This window comes from Amblyomma americanum, chromosome 7 (genome assembly GCF_052857255.1).
Source record: "Amblyomma americanum isolate KBUSLIRL-KWMA chromosome 7, ASM5285725v1, whole genome shotgun sequence".
Lineage (NCBI taxonomy): Eukaryota > Metazoa > Arthropoda > Arachnida > Ixodida > Ixodidae > Amblyomma > Amblyomma americanum.
The window spans coordinates 76955578-76973961 of NC_135503.1; the positions used below are offsets into that span (position 1 = coordinate 76955578).

The following is an 18384-nucleotide window of genomic DNA, read 5'->3' on the forward strand; positions in this document are numbered from 1 at the left end:
CTAGTGGTCTATGCGTGATTTCAAGTTCAAACAACAAAACAGAACATGCACAATAAGACAATGGTGTGCTAGAAGTACAGATTACATGAAGCAGGTTATGACATTCATCACATGATTTGCAGTGCAACCCATGGAAACAGTAGATGACTAGACTATGCCAGATGCATGCTGTATGATAATGAACCCGAATGACCTGGGGCACAGCTGAGACACCAGCTGTTGAAAAGCAATCAAAGTTTCACAAAATAGCTCATCTCCGAGTTTTTACACCAGAGAAATATTCCTTCAAAATGCCCTCACCTTAGGGCTCAGTGCTTCCATGCATTGAATGTTTCCAGTGGCTGGGGCTCCCGGCGAGATCCGCCCGCCCGTGCAGGGGTCAGTGGTGCCGACTCTCCCTGGCCTGTGGCGCGCTCAGATCTGAACACGTTCCTCGACATAAGTTCATTGATGGTGGGCCACGGCTTTTGAATAATTTCAGCTGGCAGCCGCAGCGGGTTCCACGAGTTTTTCAAGTTTTCCTTACGCACGCTCATGGAGGGAAAATTCATCGTAGTCTTTTCTCCGGTCTCTAATGTGGGTGTCTCCGTATCCTTTGCGGTGGTCATAACAGTGGTCTTCAGAGGCTGCGCCTGAATCACCAAGAGAGAAAGGGGAATGGGGGAGGGGATATTTGTCAAGTTTGTTCCTTTTCAACACACTGTTGCATGTGCCTTCTTCCTGTTCTCCAAAAGCTTAATATCACATGTCAGCAAAGTACAGCCCCACTGGAGAGCTGAGCTTCTCCACTGAGGATGAGTACAGTGCCCATAATTAATGCAATAGCATTTAGGCTGTCTTCTTACAAGAAACCCCTGGTTCCTCCCTAACAAAATTGTCCGTTTGGTCGAAAGGGTCTCTACATCATCAACACTGCCAAATTTGAAAATCTGAGGACAAGAATGCAGTGAAAGCTCGTTGTTTCGAACCTCAATAATTCGAATTTTCGGACAATTCGAACTACTCTACTTGGTCCGGCCAAGCTCCGTACAGATCTGTGTATAAAAAAGCCCGTTAATTCAAAAGCGAGTCGGTTCCGCTACGGATAATTCGGATAATTCGAACTATGCGCCGCCCCGTCTCGGCGGCTTGGCACACAGCACGTGGCCAAAAAAAAAAATCGCCTGCGCGTACTTAGAGGCTGCGCACGTGCTAAACGGGGACAGAAGATGGAACCAGGTAAAACGGTGGAAGAGTGGGTAAAGCCTAAATGGCGGCGTCACCTGCGCGGCGGGCGGTGGTGTGGGAGGGGGCACGGGTTGGCGAACGCGGTGGCAGCTGCCTACCCTCTTTCCATGCAGCCTCCAAAACTCGAAACTATCGTATTTACTCGCTTAATGAACCGAGCGCGGATCTTGCCACCGCGCAAAGCTGTGCCGCCGCCGATAACATCATTTGTTTTTTTCTATAATTTGAGGACAGCTCCTGCAGAGGGGTGGGGGGCGCGACGCGGTCGGTGGACTTGGCAGAGCGCCAAGACGTTGTGCGCTCTAAGATAAAGCTTAAATATTCGCATTGCACACTCGTCACTGTCCTGTTTTTAACTTCGCAGTAAGAAACGCGCGCCTCACCTTCAGGGCCGGTGTTCAGCACGTTAGCGTTATCTCGCCGCCGGCTAGCACAAAATTGCCGGATCTCGTCAAACTGAACGATGCTAAACACTAGCGGCACGAACACGTCTGACCGCATGCGTTTGTTGATGACGGAAGGATGGATGGCGATATATGAAATCTCTACCCTTCAAAAAAAATCTGTTGTAAACTTTTTTTCCCGTGTAATGAACCCACCCCGCAAACTGATGTCAACTTTTCTGGGAAAAAAGTGGATCCATTACGCGAGTAAATACGGTAATTACTCGTTAATTCGAGCCCTGTTAATTCGGAAATACGGATAAGTACTGTTGGCGCGGCGCCAGCCAATGCCCATGAAAGGCTACGACTTCAGACGGGCGCTACAAATTACGTGCGAAAAACTTTTTTTTCCTTTGCGAGTGTTGTCCATCCTTCCACCCATCAGTCGCCAGCGGAACCACGCGGTCAGCCGCGATCACGACGCCGGCTTTTGGCATCGTTCGCCGCAAAAGGCGCTTGCTGCTATTGCGCGTTCCAATGATTGAGTGGCAGCAGACGGCGTCCGCCCCAATCGCCCATGGCACGATAAGGCGAACATAGCGAAAACGAGGCTTGCCCAACCGGACAAGCGCTGGCACTCTGCCAAGTTCGCTCCCCCCCTATGATAGAGCTAACGCTGCACAGCTTTTCGGCGCACTGCCAAGAAACGCGTTGTGGACCATGAGGGTGGGAAACGAAGAGAGGCATTAACGACTGACACTTTTTTTTCGTTCACATTTTTAGGCAAAAATCGGGTGTGGCTGGGTTCCTTATGCGACTGGGTTCGTTACCGAGTAAATACGGTACATATGCCGTAATGCAAATGGTTCTTATCAGTTTTTTCGAGGCCATTCGATAATTCGAACATCGGATAATTCGAACTTTTTTCCCGGTCCCGTGAAGTTCGAATTAACGAGCTTTTACTAGTACCTTCCATTGGATTTATCATATAAGATTTTACTAATCAAACCCAATGTTAACCTTAATCCATCCACTAACCTACTTTAACACACCCACTAATCCACCTTAATCCGTTTTCTGGGGTGGGCCTACTTCCAGAATTTGCTGGGCCATAAGCATTTTCTTCACGAATGTGCGTAAGAAGACAACAATTTTTTTTCTGAAGAGCGTTACCTCTTGCTACTTACGTTTGTCAACAACACATCTGTCTGCAATGAAGGTCCAATTGACAGTCTCCACATGACCACACTACATCACATAACACTGCGCACATAGCGCCTCAACTATTACCTATACTTTTGATCAGTTATATACGTGCCAGTATAGCGGCCTTTGAATTGGGAACAACCCCTCCCCCAACGGGAACGCCATTTGCATAAAACTTGGGGGACACCTGTTTGAAGTGGTGTCAAATGGCTTGGCATGTTCCCGAGGATAAAATTACTAGTTGAGATGAAACCCATAATACGTGCGAGATTCACAACTGAAACCTTTCCGCCCTCAAATGTGCATTCCGAGGACCTTCAGACGGCCATTACGACCGAACCATTTGTCGCAGGGTGTCCCGGATGGCGTCAAACGATTTGTGTCGTGATGCACACGTATGTAAAATTAACCAATACAACGAGGAAATATACCGGCAATAGCGAAGATGGCTGTAAATCGCAATAGTAGTGCAAAATCCAAGAGGTAAGTGGCGCTGCTTGCGTCTTAGAAGGGATGTTTCCGGAAAAGAAACATCCACGGATGTTTGGATTTGGTCTTTTTCACATTTGCTGAGCACACCGATGCAAACACTTGAAGCTCCCGTAGCTACCGATCTTATATCGAATACTGAGGCAGTGTTGGTGGAGTAACTCTTTTTTTATATCTGTCACTGTACATGGGACACTCTACAGCTAACTAACTGCATCACCATCGTTGAATGTTTGACAGCCACTTAAAAATTCAGTCTGTGCCAATTGGTTAGGAACCCAAATGCAGAGGCACTAGCTGCATGACAGCAGCTAACCTGCCCTTTTTGTTTCATTACCTCTAATGAAACTGCATACTAACCATTGCAAATGTAACTGCAGTGGAAAAAGAAATATTCGAAAACTTGACTTTAAATGCCAATTCGTAACTGTTCCAAAGCAGAAACAAGTGTTTGGGCTTGATTTAACGGCGGTGGGAGCTTTGTTGCAACAAACGCAGTCCGCGGCAACTGCAGCAGTGTTTGCCGTTTTAGAAAGCTAGCACTCAGTGCACAAGTTCTCTGGAAAGGCGTCACAGTTTTCGTGGTCAGAAAGTGTCCACGGTGAAACCTGAAAGACTGAGGCTCCAAAGGCATGGGAGGTACCGTAAAAACCGGACTATAGGTCGACCCCCTAACTAACCAATTCTAAAAATGAAAAAGATCTTTTTTCAATGGGAAAAGTACCGAAAGACAGCCTTACTTTGAAACAAATGTGACTCGAGATGTTGGACAATGGTGACAGTATTTAATTTCATTTAAATGCTGCTTGTATATACACCCGGCAAATTTTTTAACAATATCGCGCACCAATCGGCCCGCGTGTTTGTTTCTGGCACAGGCAAGTACGGCGCCGTAGAGCAAAGCCCTCCTCTTCATGAATCGCCGCAACCAGGATGGCGAGCCTTTGAATTGCGCCCTCGTGAGTCTAGAGGCACGCGCGATCTCTGCCGCTTTCACGCGGATGCATTCGGCAGTCACAGGCAGCGATCTTGCTCGCAGCGCAACGTTTCCTTCCTATTCTCGATACACTACGGTCTGCCCACGAAATGTTTTCTTCTGGTTGCTGCAAGTTGTAATACGCTGCTTCTGCCTCCGCCAGTACTGAATGCTCTTTTCGGATACTCCAAATTCGCGCTATACCGACAGGTTCCCGTGAGCTTCCTCGTACTCAATCGTGTTTTTCTTGAAGGCGACGGTAAATTGCCGTTAGCTTCCGCTTTGCATCTACTAAAACGCAAAATGGCACCACTGCTGCTGATGGCGATGGAGGCTGTTGACTTCAGCCACCCATTGTTGCAAGACTTCCGTATTTTTTCCGCCAATGACCGGTATATAAGACGGGGGTCGACTTTTCACCATGGTTTTTTGAAAAAAAGTTCGACCTATATTCCGGTTTTTACGGTATGTGAACGCCATAGCTAGGCTTCAAAGGGAAAGGAATAACGCAAGAAGAAATGGAAAAGTGAAAATCAGTCTTAAAACAGCCCTAGCACTTTCGGTGAAGAAACACTAGCAAAAGCCTCGACCCTCTTAATCAGCAACAACTTAGCAGGGTACCTCTGGGTCCACACGCACCCCGCACTCAGAAATGGCCGCCACCACCATGTGAAACAGTGCACACCCTTTAACACTTATAAACGCCCAAACAGATCCTGGACAATGGTGCTGAGACAACTACAACACGGTAGCACAACAGGAGTGTTGCCACACGAAGAGGCGCCGAGAAGAGAAGACTCTTGATCCCTCTTTACCACTTCCTTATCACTGAACTGCTTTTGAAGCAATTTTGGAATGTTGGTTGGCTCGGTTGATAGGGGTTTACCGTCCAAAAGCAACTCGGGCAATGAGAGATGCCGTAGTGAAGGTCTCCGGAAATTTCGACCACCTGGGGTTCTTTCAAGCGCACTGAAGTCGCACAGTACACGGGCTTCCAGAATTTCGCCTCCATCGAAATTCGACCGCCACGGCCGGGATCAAACACGCGTCTTTCGGGCCAGCGGCCGAGCGCCATAACCACTCAGCCACCACGGCAGCTCACTTTTGAAATGTGTAGATGTATGTATATACACAAAATTGAAGCCTCCATAAACATTCGGTTTTCACATTTTGCATTTTAGCATTAAACCACCCATTTGGGGAAACTAGTACCGTTCTGATAGTGGATAACGAACGCATTATTTTAGTGCATGTTCTGCGCCAAACTGAGTAATTCAACTATGGGTTTTTTTTTATGCCCCTTCGGGCTACTTTCTTTTGAAAAATGTCATCCATCACACAAGACCAAAGTACGCCCTTCATGAGGATAAATTTTGTATTTACGTGCTGCAAAGTGGTGTATTTCGCAGTATAATACTAAAAGAATGTTTTCTAGGCATGTATTAGAAAATAATAAGAAAAATCTGGTATTTTATGCTTTTCTTCGTTAGGAGAGTTCACTTCCGAAAGTTATAACTCCTTTTCTAACTGTATGAAAATTACAAAAGTTTGCGCAAGTGCACTCTATAGTATTATAATATATTAATAAATCAATATTGAAAATGTCATTCAAATCAGACAAGTGCTCCAAATTGTAACTTTTTAGACTCTCAATGACGTAAAAATACTCCCAGACTTTAATGTTCCTTCTCGGATAAACGAGAGATCAAAAACTTGGTGCCTTTAGCCTCTCTTAAAGAAGAGAATGCGATAGCATTTGGAAGTTTGTCCACTGCCAAATGTTCAAAACATCCTCCTAAATCTTCGAAGTAGGCCCACCCCAGAAAATGAATTGGCATGGATTAGTGGGTGGATTGATGTGCATTAGTAGGAATTAGTGGTGGAATAATTAATGCATGTTTGTGGGGGTTATTGAAATGAATTCATATGGATTGTTAGGGATTAATGCGTGGATTAAAGTGGATTATTTGGGGATTACTGGATGGACCAAGGTGGAAGAGTGGGTCAGATCAGTATAACCACACATGATACCGTATTTACGAGCATAATTTGCACCATCACATAATTTGCACCATCGCATAATTTGAGCACCCTTAACTTATCACCCGGGTTTACGAAAAACATTTTTCACTCGCATATTTTATGCACCGCGCTGCGCTAGACCACCATCATGCACGCGGGCTCAACCCAGTAGCATTCGGCTATTCCGCGTGTGTTGTTCGGAAGGCTTTTTTAATCTTTTGTGCACTGGGCGTTCATAGTGGTGTCGGAGGCCGCTGTTACAATCGCGGCGGCACCAGCGGCATCGCCACTCGGAACGGCCAGCAGCGTTTCTGGGGAGGATAAGCAGCTGGTAGAAGAGCCAACACCGCTGTTTGGCTGATGCATGTGACTCGACTGCCGGCTGCGCTTGTCTTGGTGGCTCTGACGGCTTGTGTTTGGTTGTTCGGTCGTGTCTTACGATGGGATATCACAACTATACGGCAAGTTTCAAACTGCTTGTCAGCGCCTTATCACGGCGCGGAGCGGCGAAGCCAGCGAGAATAACCGCGTGCGCACAAGTTTGCCCATAGATGACAATGATTGTGTCGGCAAAGTTGTGCGCATGTGGCTATTCTCGCTGGCTTTGCAGCTCCGTGCCGTGATAAGGCGCCGACAAGCAGTTTGGTCGACGCTCACGCGGCACAGTTAAAAAATTGTGTGGTGTGATAATTGATTAATTGATTCGCGCTTGCTATCCAGGACGAAGTTGCGAAAGCAAACTTACGGAATCTGGAACTACCGAACAATTAGCAGGGCCGCAAGCGATGACGCTGTTTTAGCGTTTTATTCAGCTTCATGCATACACCTTCATGCCATCCCGCAAGGGGGGAGGGGGGTGGGGGGGGGGGGGGTGCGCGGCTTTTCATTTAGAGTGAACTTTTTTTCGGGGGGCGGCCAGCGTGGGGATCAGGCACTGGTGCTGACATATACGCAGCAACATACACTATATATTGCACGTTATGACCTTTGTGGAGTTTTTTAAGTCGCGCTCGCAAAATTCCCGCGTAATTTGCACACCCCCCTTCTTCGAGCCCTAATTTCTGAATAAAGAGTGCACAAATTATGCCCGTAAATACGGTAATCCAATGGAAGGTACTTGAACCTTCTAGTCCTCGGATTTTCAAATTTGGCAGTGCTAAAGACACCATGACCTTCTCGACCATCAATTCGTTAGAAACCGGATGGCGTTTGCACCTCCACACTGCTGTCCATATAGCTCGCAGCACCATAAAGATAAAAGCCTGCAGCTGCCGAACTGTGTTGTGTACGCCACACGAACGCGGCTCAGCGACCGCAGCACAAAGAAAACCTGAACGGCTAGCGCCAAAGCATCAGCAGTGCCGTGGCCGGCGCGGGCGAGTGTTCAGGCAACAAAAACCTGCTACGGCATGCACCAGAGCACGGGTTCCACCAGTCTCGTGCACTTGCCTTTTCTCTTTTCCACTGCTTCACAGCTCTAGTAAATTTGCAGTAGTGTGTTGTACTCACTATGGGCAGACTTCTACCAACGAGGAGCAATGTCAGCCAAGGACTCTTCGTTCAAATTACTGTATTTATACGATTGTAAGTCGACTCGTATGTAAGTCGATCCCCCCAAATCGCATGTCGGGGAAAAAAAATGTTGACGCGAATGTAATCGACCCATTGCATGTCCGAAGGCAAAAACTCCGGTGGACGTACTCAAAAAAGAAAATCTATTGCATAGATAGGCTATTCATCCTCACTTGAGTCATCTTCAGTAGTACTGCTGTCTTCGTCGCCGCTGCGGTCCCACAGCACATCGTCCTCCATGGAAAGCCCGCACTTCCTAAATGACCGCATCACGATATTGCGTGGTACGGCCGCCCAAGTGGAAATCACCCGCCCGCACACAGCCACCAGGGCGGCTCTCTTCACGCGCCCCGTTGGCGTAAATCCCCACCCTTCCGCCACCAGCCACTCGTTATACTCACGCCGGAGCAAGCCCTTGAATCGCTTGTTAATGCCAACGTCTAGCGGCTACAGCTGCCCAGTCAGACCACCGGGAATCACCAGCATATCTGTATGTTCTTTTCGGAGCTCTGCCTTCACTTTCGCGGTAAGGTGGCCGCGAAATGAGTCCAGCACAAAGAGGTTCGGATTACAATCTATGAGGGATGCCTCTGGCCTCAAAAGCCACACGTGACGGTACCAATCAATAACTAAGTCGTCCGTCAGAAAGCCTTTTTCATTCATTCGCACAATCACACCTTTCAACAACATTTCCTTTCGCATAGCTTTTCTTTTGAAGACTATGTACGGTCGGAGCTTTGTGCCATCTGCCTAGCATGATAGCATAACAGTGAACCGAAGTTTCTCATTTCCTGTCGAGAAAAGCTTAACTTCGCGAGCTCCCCTCACGCTCACTGGTGTCTTGCTCGTCATGTCGAAGTAAACGGGAGACCGGTCCGCATTGCCGATTTGGCCGAGCAGGTATCGCCGCGAGTCGCGTAGCTTGAGGTAGTGCCTATGGAAGGCGAGAACTTTCTCCTCGTAAGCAGCAAGCAGCTTCTGGCATACACTAGTACGCTGACGAAGACGGAAGCCAGCCCTCTTCATAAATTTCGGAGCCCAAACCCTGCTACCTTTGAAGTCTGTTCGGGATATCCCAGCTTCTGCAGCGAAGAACCGGCTTTGTTGCATGATCATTTCGAATCTCACTAGAAGCTGCCGATCACTTATTTCGGTAACACATGCTGCAAGCTTGACCTCCAGCTCCAGAAAGCGTTCGGACTTCGGCCCGCGGAAACCTCTTCGCTTGGAGTCGCAGTCGAAAATTCTGTCTCCCTACTTCCGCCACTCCCACACCAACCGTTCAGAAACGTCGAACTTCCGGCCCAGCACGCAGTTGTTCGTTTCTTCGGAGCAAATGATGGCCTCCCTGTTGAACCTTGCACTGACTGAGCGCTGAATGCTTTTCGAACAGGTCGAGTTCATGGCAAAGCACATGGCCGGCAGTCGAGTCAAATGCACCAACTCCAAGCACCACCAAACAAAAAGTGATCAGTGTCGGGGCGTTGGCTCTTCCAGCAAACATCGGCATTCCCCAGAACCGCCGCCGTTATGCCGCCATATTACACAACCAACTGAAATAGCAGCTCTTCCATCAGCTAGCGACACTCCCGGGTGCTGGCGCAGACTCCGCGATTGTTCGACCCTTGCTTAAGTATCCTTACTCCCGCGAGTGAGATGACATGAAATTGGTTTTTGGGGAAAGGAAATGGCGCAGTATCTGTCTCAAATCTCCGCGGAAACCCAGCCATAAGGGAAGGGATAAAGGAGAGACTGAAAGAAGAAAGGAATCAAGAGGTACCGTAGTGGAGGGCTCCGGAATTATTCTGACCACCTGGGGACCCGCCTTCGCGTTTCGCCTCCATCGAAACGCTGCCGCCGCGGCCAGGTTGTAAACCGGGTACCCTGATCAGTAGCCGAGCGCCCTAACCCCTGAACAACTGCGATGGGTAATGGTTTGCGCAGTAAAAGTAAAAAATGAAGAATCCTTGTCGAAAAGCCCGTGGAATAGCTGAATGCTACGCTTGGAGCATTACAGCAAACAAAAACTTGTAACCTCGCAGTAGCATCCCTGATAACCGTTTTTCTTGCTTTTATTAGCATTCGCAGGTTTCGTTTAGATTGTAAGTCGCCCCCCCCACACACACACACTTCAGAACCTTAAATTAAAAAAAAAAGGTCGACTTACAATTGTGGAAATACGGTAACCGCTGCGGATGCAGAGTCGTTAGAATTATCAGAAGTTCTCCCCCACTGAAATACACAGGGCTATGAAAAAGACCTGGGCATCAGTTCGAATTAACAGAGTTCGCATTAACGATCTTTTACTGCTTTTACACAATTGTAAGTCGAATCAAACGTAAGTCCACAACCCATATCTCATATCAGAAAAATGACTTGGAGGTCACTTAAGCTCCGTCCTTAACAGTAGAACGCAATAGCATTATCCGGCTGCCACCGCTTATCATTAACCGCTATCAGCTGCCCTATGCAGGCGTGAAACCGAAAATGTCACTGGACTACTCGTCCACACATCGTGATCGCTGCTGCAAGTCCCACAGCAGATCGTTCTAATGTCATGCTCCAGCGAAATCCTGCACTTCGCAAACATCTGCACTATGAAAGCACGTGGAACAGCTGAAAATTTTGCTTCCCTGTAGAAGCCACATCTCTATCATCCGTTCAGAGACGTCGAACTTGGGGCCTGGCATGGAGTTGTTCATTTCTTCAGTGCAAAGAATAACATCCATCTTGAATGCAGCCATGAACGAGAGGCGGATGCTTATCTGACCCGGAAAACAAATCTAAGTCGAACGATGGCACGGTGGCGAGAAGCCAAAACAAGAGGGACGATGCACCTAGGGGGATGCCAGCTTGCCACTTATCAACAGCAAAAAAATCGGCCACCACACGCGGGGAGAGGGAGGGAGAGCCCCGCAGCAAAAGTGCAACCACGCTGAAGCATTTCTGATACCTCGTTTGTCTCGCCTTTATTTATGGTGGCATGCTTTGGCTTCTAAAGTAAATCAACCCCCGCCCCCCCACCCACCCCACTTAGAATTTTCATAATTTTAAATATAGGTCTACCTACAATCGTGTAAAAACGGTAGCTGCATCCAAGAAATGCAAGGCACCGAGGCTTACAAATTTTGCATGAGAATGAGGTCACATTAAAGGGGCACTAAAAAAGAAACAATAAGTCAAACTAGACTGAAGGATTACCCTTTGGTAACTCTATTGACAATTCTGCACAACCAGATTACTTTGTAGGAAAAAAAAATATCTTAAAGACCTCAATTTCACCTTTGCTGTCTCGCCCATGAAAACTGGGGCTTCCTACGTTCTGTGGATTAAATAAAAAAAAGCACCTCTTGGTGAATCAGGGGGGGGGGGCCGCCAATGGAGAGTACCACCGCTAGAGCGAGCAAAAACGCGGCTGGAAGCGATGGCATGGTGGTGAGAAGCCAAAACAAGAGGGACCATGCTCATACTCGCTCATGCTCATAATGGCTCATACTCGCGGCCATCAGCCTGTCTGTCTGATGTCACGCTCTTGCGCCATTGGTAGTTCACTGCGCATGCGCAAGGTGGCGCCACCTGCGCACACGGTGCGCCCACGCCAGACGCCTTGCAGCTGTCGACCCGGGTGCCGCGCAACCTCCCTCCTAGACGCTCGCGTCAATGGAGTCCCAGAATGCGGGCAAACGCAAGCACACTACTCCCCCAGCTACACTGCGACAGCGAATGCGTTGGCAACGGCTTAATGCTTCGTTCCGTCCATCTGTCCCTTTGCGAAATCTATCGCACTATAGCCATCAATCAAATGACATCAACTCTATAAGAAAAAAATCCTTGAACACGGCGGGATTCGAACCACCATCCTTCTGTTCCGGAGCCGAGCGTGCTATCGATTACGCTACTTCCTGCAAGCGCATATGTAGTAACAACTGTGTACTTAACACCTTAACTACACATCAGTGACACGAGCAGCAACACCGCGCTAAAGGCTTTTGCCTCACCGCACTTTAGGTCAACAAAGGGCCCTGAAGGGAATGAATTTTTTTTTCCACAAAAAAACAATTTTTTTTTGTTATTTTCACAACAAAAAAAAAATCTAGCCAGAACTAACTGCACCTCGACCACTCCTATAGAAATGTGCAGAGACTCACGGCTGCCCAGGCTAGTTGCTGCTTCAGAACCTCACGTTCCTCGTTTAAATCGAGCGAGGCCACAGCGGTGGTCAGGGTGCCAAGCAGGCGGCGCACCACAAACTGCTCGCAGGGACCCAAGGCAGCTGGCACCTTGTTCTCCATGACATCCTGTAGCATCTGGTAGATATCCGCGAACTGGGGGAGCTCCAGACCATAAACCTCCGTGGGATCGGCGAAGGGCTGCCGCTGGCACGATTCCACCACCTGCACAAAGACAGCATGCAAAGAAGAAGGGACCAATGCAGGCCTTCCAATGCTGACACATTACTGCCACCTCTCTGGAATGACGATTTGATTCTAATGGCACAATGGCAGCTTGGTCATAGAGCACTACCTTGGGAGTGCACAAAACGGGCGTCAATAGAGAGTAAGACACACCCACAAAGAAAATGACAGCTCATTAAGCCTGTGTCACACTGCGGAAACACAAAAGTGACATCGGCAAAACACTTTCGCCAGCAAGCCATTAACAAGTTGCTGAACCAACTCATTCCCTAATGTGTCACACTACACAAGCAGCAGAGAAACAAGACAGGCTGCTGTAGTATTGCCTCAGTATGACAGCTTTCGGGAACCAGCACTAGGAACAAACAACGTTCGTAGACACAGTTTGGCCTGCTCTCCGGCTGGGCAAATTTTCTGGCACCAACGCACCAGCCAAAGCACGCACTTTGTGGTGACTGACCACTTTCGTGCCTTTCCCGATTGCAAGCATTGTTTGCAAAGCATTTCCTTTCGCCGCATTGTTGTCTGCGGCGGTGCAGCATCTTGCAGGCATGCAAATTGCCGCGGTGCAGCATCTAGCAGGCATGCAAATTGCCGCGGTGCAGCATCTAGCAGGCATGCAAATTGCGGCGGTGCAGCATCTAGCAGGCATGCAAATTGCGGCGGTGCAGCATCTTGCAGGCATGCAAATTGCCGCGGTGCAGCATCTTGCAGGCATGCAAATGCCGGCAGGCAGACTACTGTCATCGACACCGCCAGATGGCTGGCTGCCATGCCTCAATCCTGCCCACGCCTCCGCTGGAGCCACTGTGGAGGAGCGCCGCCCTGTCCCCGTCCCATTCTTGTGTGCAAATTACCATACGCTCCTGACGAGCGTGGCTTTCCACAAAGCCCCTTTCTCTCTGGCGCAGCCCCTCTCTGCCTGTAGCGACAGTTCCGTCTTCTGTGGTTTTAACGGCGCCAGCCAGCAACAAATCAGCACGGATGTCAGCAGATAAGTCTGCAAGGTGCTCGTGAAAATATGCTGCTGTCATTTTCACCCCAGAGAGCTATTGCAATGGTCGACACGAGGAGATTTTTGTGAGACGCAACGAAGCAGGTACCATCAGCCTGAGCTTAAGGATAGATCATTAGAAGAGAGCGCTACAACGAGGGATTAGATGTCAGGGGTGAGCACGAGTTATTTGACCAGGCGTATTGAAAACCAATATAAACAAATCAGTACCGTCGCATTCTTTCTCAGAGATTTTTTGAGGGGGGGGTATGCTTCCTGTAGGCATTTTTAGTTTGTACTACTGCACTCGCTTCGGAAGTGAGACGGTGTAATGTGTAGGCGCGTTTCCTGTCATATGTATGAGCCGTTCGAGACAGAATCGACAACGCAAAACATCAGCATAATCCGCCTTTTTCATTTTCCTGTGCTGACACCTCGCGTACAACGCTGGAAGCTCACTGGTAGGGTACTGCGCGCCCAACCCGGCCGGACTGAGTGCCGCTCCGGAGCACGTTTTATTGGAATCTGTCGACGATGCCGTGTGCCAGCACCTGGTACCTGGAGGATTTATAGGGTTGACTGATGATTGGGAGCAAAGTCCGAGGCAGGCTGCAGCGCCCACCGAAGAGCAAATTCTTCAGAATCTCCAATCATCCGGCATGCGATGCGAACACCATCTAGCAAGGGCCGCCGCTTCAGAGATGAAGGCTACATTCGGAACATAATGTTCAATGAGATATCCCCGATCAGTGAGGTTGGCGTTTTCCGCTGTATATGCCTGCAATTCATGAAAGGTGGATACTACATCGTGCACGCCGTAGTACAGAAAACGACTAAGGACAACAGTTTTCACAAGCAATCGTTGTGCTCAAGCGCTGCAGAATAGCTACACGAGTTATAAAAGCGCAAGCGTACTCGAACAAAGCAGCTCTGCTAGCATTTCACAGCACTTGTCCATTTGGCCTTCTTGCTAGAGAAAGCAAAAAGCGTCGGAACGATGTCTGGGTGCCGCGGTGACATTCGAGGCCTTTTTGCCCATGAATAAAACACTTCGAGATAGACTGCACATGCATTTAACCACAGTACATCGTTCGTACCTGTCACAAAGTGATTCCCGCTCAGTCTTGACGTGCTTGACGGTGCCCAAGGGCATCCACGATCGTTGAGCCGGCGAACTGTTTTTATCCACTCTTCGCGTCGAAGGCTGTCCCGGGAAGCGCTCCGAAAGCAAAAAAATTCAAGTTTGCTTCCCTTTACATATTGGGCATTGCAGCCGTATGCAGCACATTTCGTAGGTATCGCCAAATGCGTCGAGCTGAACGCCCGACGGCTGCAGCAACGCACCCCGCGTAGGAAGCCGGTTTGTTTACACTTCCACGGCCGGTCTCGAGTAGAGCGTGCGACCCTTCCAATATGTTTCGCGACATCACCGCCAGGGAATGGGCGCATGCGCAGTCGCGTCGTGAAAAAGGCGGATTACTGCTGCAGTAGCCGCACACAGCAATTACAGTAATCCCTCGTTATAACGAAGTCAGCGGGACGGCAAAAAAATTGGTTATAAGCGGCAATTCGATTCAAGCGACCACCTGAGAAAATCTAAAGCAGTCGAGCTTTAATTGTGCCACAACAGCGTGGAAGTCAAAATACAATGTATTCAGTAAAGCAAAACTTAATTCAGGTGCAAAAAAGGCAGTAAGCATTGGCTGTTTGAAGTTATTACCGGGTGCGTGCAGCCCCTGCTCTAATCTGACCATGCATTGCACAAGGCCACGGTCGCCGCCCATGAATTCGACCTTTTGAATCCCGAAGGCAGTGGCCGCTTTCGTGCGGTGGGGGGTCACGGAAATGCTATGGCTCGAGTCTGAGGTTGTGTTTGTTGTGCTCAAAAAATGATTAGCCGCTCAATTTAGGTACACAGCGCGATCATGGAAACTGAACGGTTTTGCAGTGGGGGCTTCGCATGATTACGGGCACTTTTTTTTCCTCGTGGTGTACAGCTGTGAAGTTTGCAATTGAGTTTTTCGGTGCACCGTTGTCGACGACACTATGCTAATTCTACGTTTCGAGCCTCAGTGTTCGCGCAGTGTCGCGTCCGCGCCGTTGACAGATGTCTAGGAACAAAATTCAATGGCCCTGCCAAGCATTTCGACCGTTCGTTTAGTTGGATGGCGCGAATCAAGCATGACCTGCTTGAGAAAATGGCCGGGGAAGCACCTTGGTTGCGTTGACCCGCCATGTTGACAGCCCGACTCGCCGTTGGCAGCACTCAGATTTTTCGTGTTTTCGGCAAGTTATCAGCAGATTTGCACCATCAAAAGTGCAACGAAGCTAGGGGCTGTGTTTTATTGCGATGCAGGCCGATTATGACTAGCAGCGAGAAAATTTCTAGGCCGGCTTCCCCAAGGTCGTCTTCCTGATTTGTTAACATAGCTCCTCGCGTCGAACACGGCAAAGGGCGTGCGACAGCAGTCGCTTGCGACCAGGCAGCAGCTCGACAGCACCGTTATTCATGCTTGCAACCGCGACCAGCGGGTTGCCTTCTTGTCTGAAGTGAAAACTCTACGAAAAGACGTTGTTCGCGCACTTTCGAGAGTTTTGTCTGCTTTGGCCGATGTGAAATGGTTAGGCTTAGCGACGACGACGGCAGCCAGGGAGAAGCTCAGTTTGCTGCCGAAAGCTCACCTCGCTCTCGACTCGCAAGCGTGAATGGGCTCATAATCGGAGGGACACCTCTTTCGTGCTTTTTGGCACGTTTCAGAGCCAAAAATGTTCTTTAGAGCGGTAAAACTTTGCTCACCGAGCGCACCCCTTGGAATGCTATGGCGCAAGTCTGCCCGCGGTCTTTTGGCCACTTTTCGGCAGCCACGAGACCACGGTTTTCTGGCATGCGGTTTTCTGGCATCGCAAAGCGTCATGAAAATTTTATTTTCGTTTGAATTCTATCACTGGGGACACCAGTGATGCGACTGCAACCGATTGGGCGCGCTTCCATTCGCATCCGCTGTAAACAGCTGGGGGCACTCGGCACTCGCTCGGTACCCGTTACTAGGCAGGTCATCGGTCGTAGGTTTGGTACCTTTGTGGCCTGTTCTGTGCCTGCCTGAGACTAATTCGTCGGCGGTATTAATTTGTCACAACATGCGCAAACGAGTCGCCGCTGCCGTGGCGATAACTCCGCTCGCCACATCGCTCTAAGCGGCTCAAGCTCTTCGTTCGCTTCGAGTAATTCGGCTTAAAATGCAGGCGTTTTGCTCGGGACCGGAAGAAATTTTGAATAAAGTGATATTTCAAGCAAAGCGATTTCGTTCTAATGAGGAATTACTGTATTCGTTCTACATCTTTACTGCAAAACGCATAAGGCAGTAGACAGCACAAGGCACCTCCTGTTTTAGCAGCTGCACATGGATAGAGGTGGCGGAGGAGCCCCACCCAAATTCTTTTTCCAGTGTGACAAGGAGTTCGCCAACAGTTGTCACAGAAGTTTCAGACACATGTTGCTGGATGAAAGGGAATTCTTTCCAATGAGCCCGTGTTGCTGTGGTGTGATAGGGTCACCAACATTACGGAAATGTCGTGTTGGCGAACGGAGTTTGCAGACTCGTTTCCAAGGAGCACTGAATGGTAAATAACAAATGTAAAATGTGAGAGTCCACTAAGTACAACAGGATCCTTGCACACCAAGCTTGTCACGTCAATTTCCCTCTATGGAGAGTACACTCAATTTGCTGCCTGTTTTAGCCATGTGGTCTAGCTAGCCCTGGGAATGACTGCATTCATGAGAGGCGAGTGCTGTTGCCATTCATTTCTTTACCCTGTTGGGGGAGAGAGGCGCCTGAGCATTTTTTCCAACACCATGAATTCAAAAAAATCTAGGGGGAAGTCTTCGCTTTGATTTCAGCCTGGCCTTGATTTCGGACTGCGGCAGATGGCCCTGGGTGCTGCATCCGATGCGCTCCTCACATTACTGATGCCTTTACAATACACAATGGATTTGGCAGAAGGATGCAACCTGCCGTTGCCTTCTCACCTTCACAAGCGCCTGTGAGCGGTCAAAGCGACGCCGCTTCACGTCCAGCGCCCTCCGTAGGATGCGAACAGCTTGCGTCGTGCGTCTGCCAGTTGCGCCCTGCGCCACGATGCGATCTTTCTTGCACCGGCGCTCCATCAGAGAATAGCTGCAAGAATTAGAGAGAGCGAAATTTCAGATCTATTTCCTTTCAAAAAAAATACATTGACTACGCGTCATCAATAATCTTGGTGGCTTCATATCTGGCACCACTGATTTCCTCTCATCAGACATACCACACCTGCACTCTTTGGGGCATTTACTATGCAGCGAAATGATTTTATTAAATTTTTAGGGACAATTTGATGGTCGCACTTCAGACAATTCGGGCGTTTTCTTCAGTTCCTTGAAGTCCCAGTTAGTGCGATTTTACTTTAATGGGAAACAAGTATATTATTGATAACATTTTTTAAAACCCCACCTCCATTTAACACTGGCGGTTGAATAAATAAATCATTGCATTTCACCAATACTTGATGTTGTACTGATGCTTATAGCTATGTCTGCACACAGAAGAGGTTACAAAATGTTATGCACAGACGTAAATCACCATTGGCCTTGGATCATATAAAGGTGCACTTCTGAAAATTCAAGCTTCTGATCATTTAAACTAAACTCCCTGGTCCCTTGAAGTCTGAATTATTGACTGTCTACTATAGTACATGCAAAGAGTAATAATATCACACAAACACAAGAGAAAACTTGCAGTGACTTTTGTAAGGCCCGTTTAAGTAACTAACATACATATTGCACTTTCAGTTCACAGTCACATTTATCAGCACTGATGTGTGTAAAAAATCAGTGGCACACAGCTGCAGAACACGCATGCAAACAGCAGATGCACATCACTAGGTCATAGCAATTAGAAGTTCTGTGTCGCTTCCTGCAGTTGGTTACGACTGTTTTTTCCATTTTTTGTACAAGAAACGTCATTTCTACAAATCATCTTGGGCACACTCATTCTTGTTTTGAGCGTGCATTTTTCACAAACTGTAAGCTTGAAGAATTTTTTTTTCAAGACTCGCTTAATTTTT

General features: G+C 48.5%; 1 protein-coding gene across 5 annotated transcripts in view; it reads right to left on the minus strand.

The window, feature by feature from the left end:
* The window catches only part of LOC144099325 (uncharacterized), a 45750-nt gene that overhangs the window by 8797 nt on the left and 18569 nt on the right, over positions 1-18384 (minus strand). For 3 of the 5 annotated variants that reach the window (XR_013307379.1, XR_013307380.1, XM_077632541.1), the window contains exons 4-6: positions 17312-17459; positions 12024-12269; positions 301-632 (exon numbers count right to left, since the gene is read on the minus strand). Coding sequence is in view for 2 of the 5 variants with exons in the window: in XM_077632541.1 (XP_077488667.1) it covers positions 309-632; positions 12024-12269; positions 17312-17459 (718 nt within the window). In the remaining 3 variants the exon portion in view is untranslated. The remainder of the gene's footprint in view (positions 1-300; positions 633-12023; positions 12270-17311; positions 17460-18384) is intronic. The other 2 variants (XR_013307381.1, XM_077632542.1) reach the window with 1 other exon arrangement.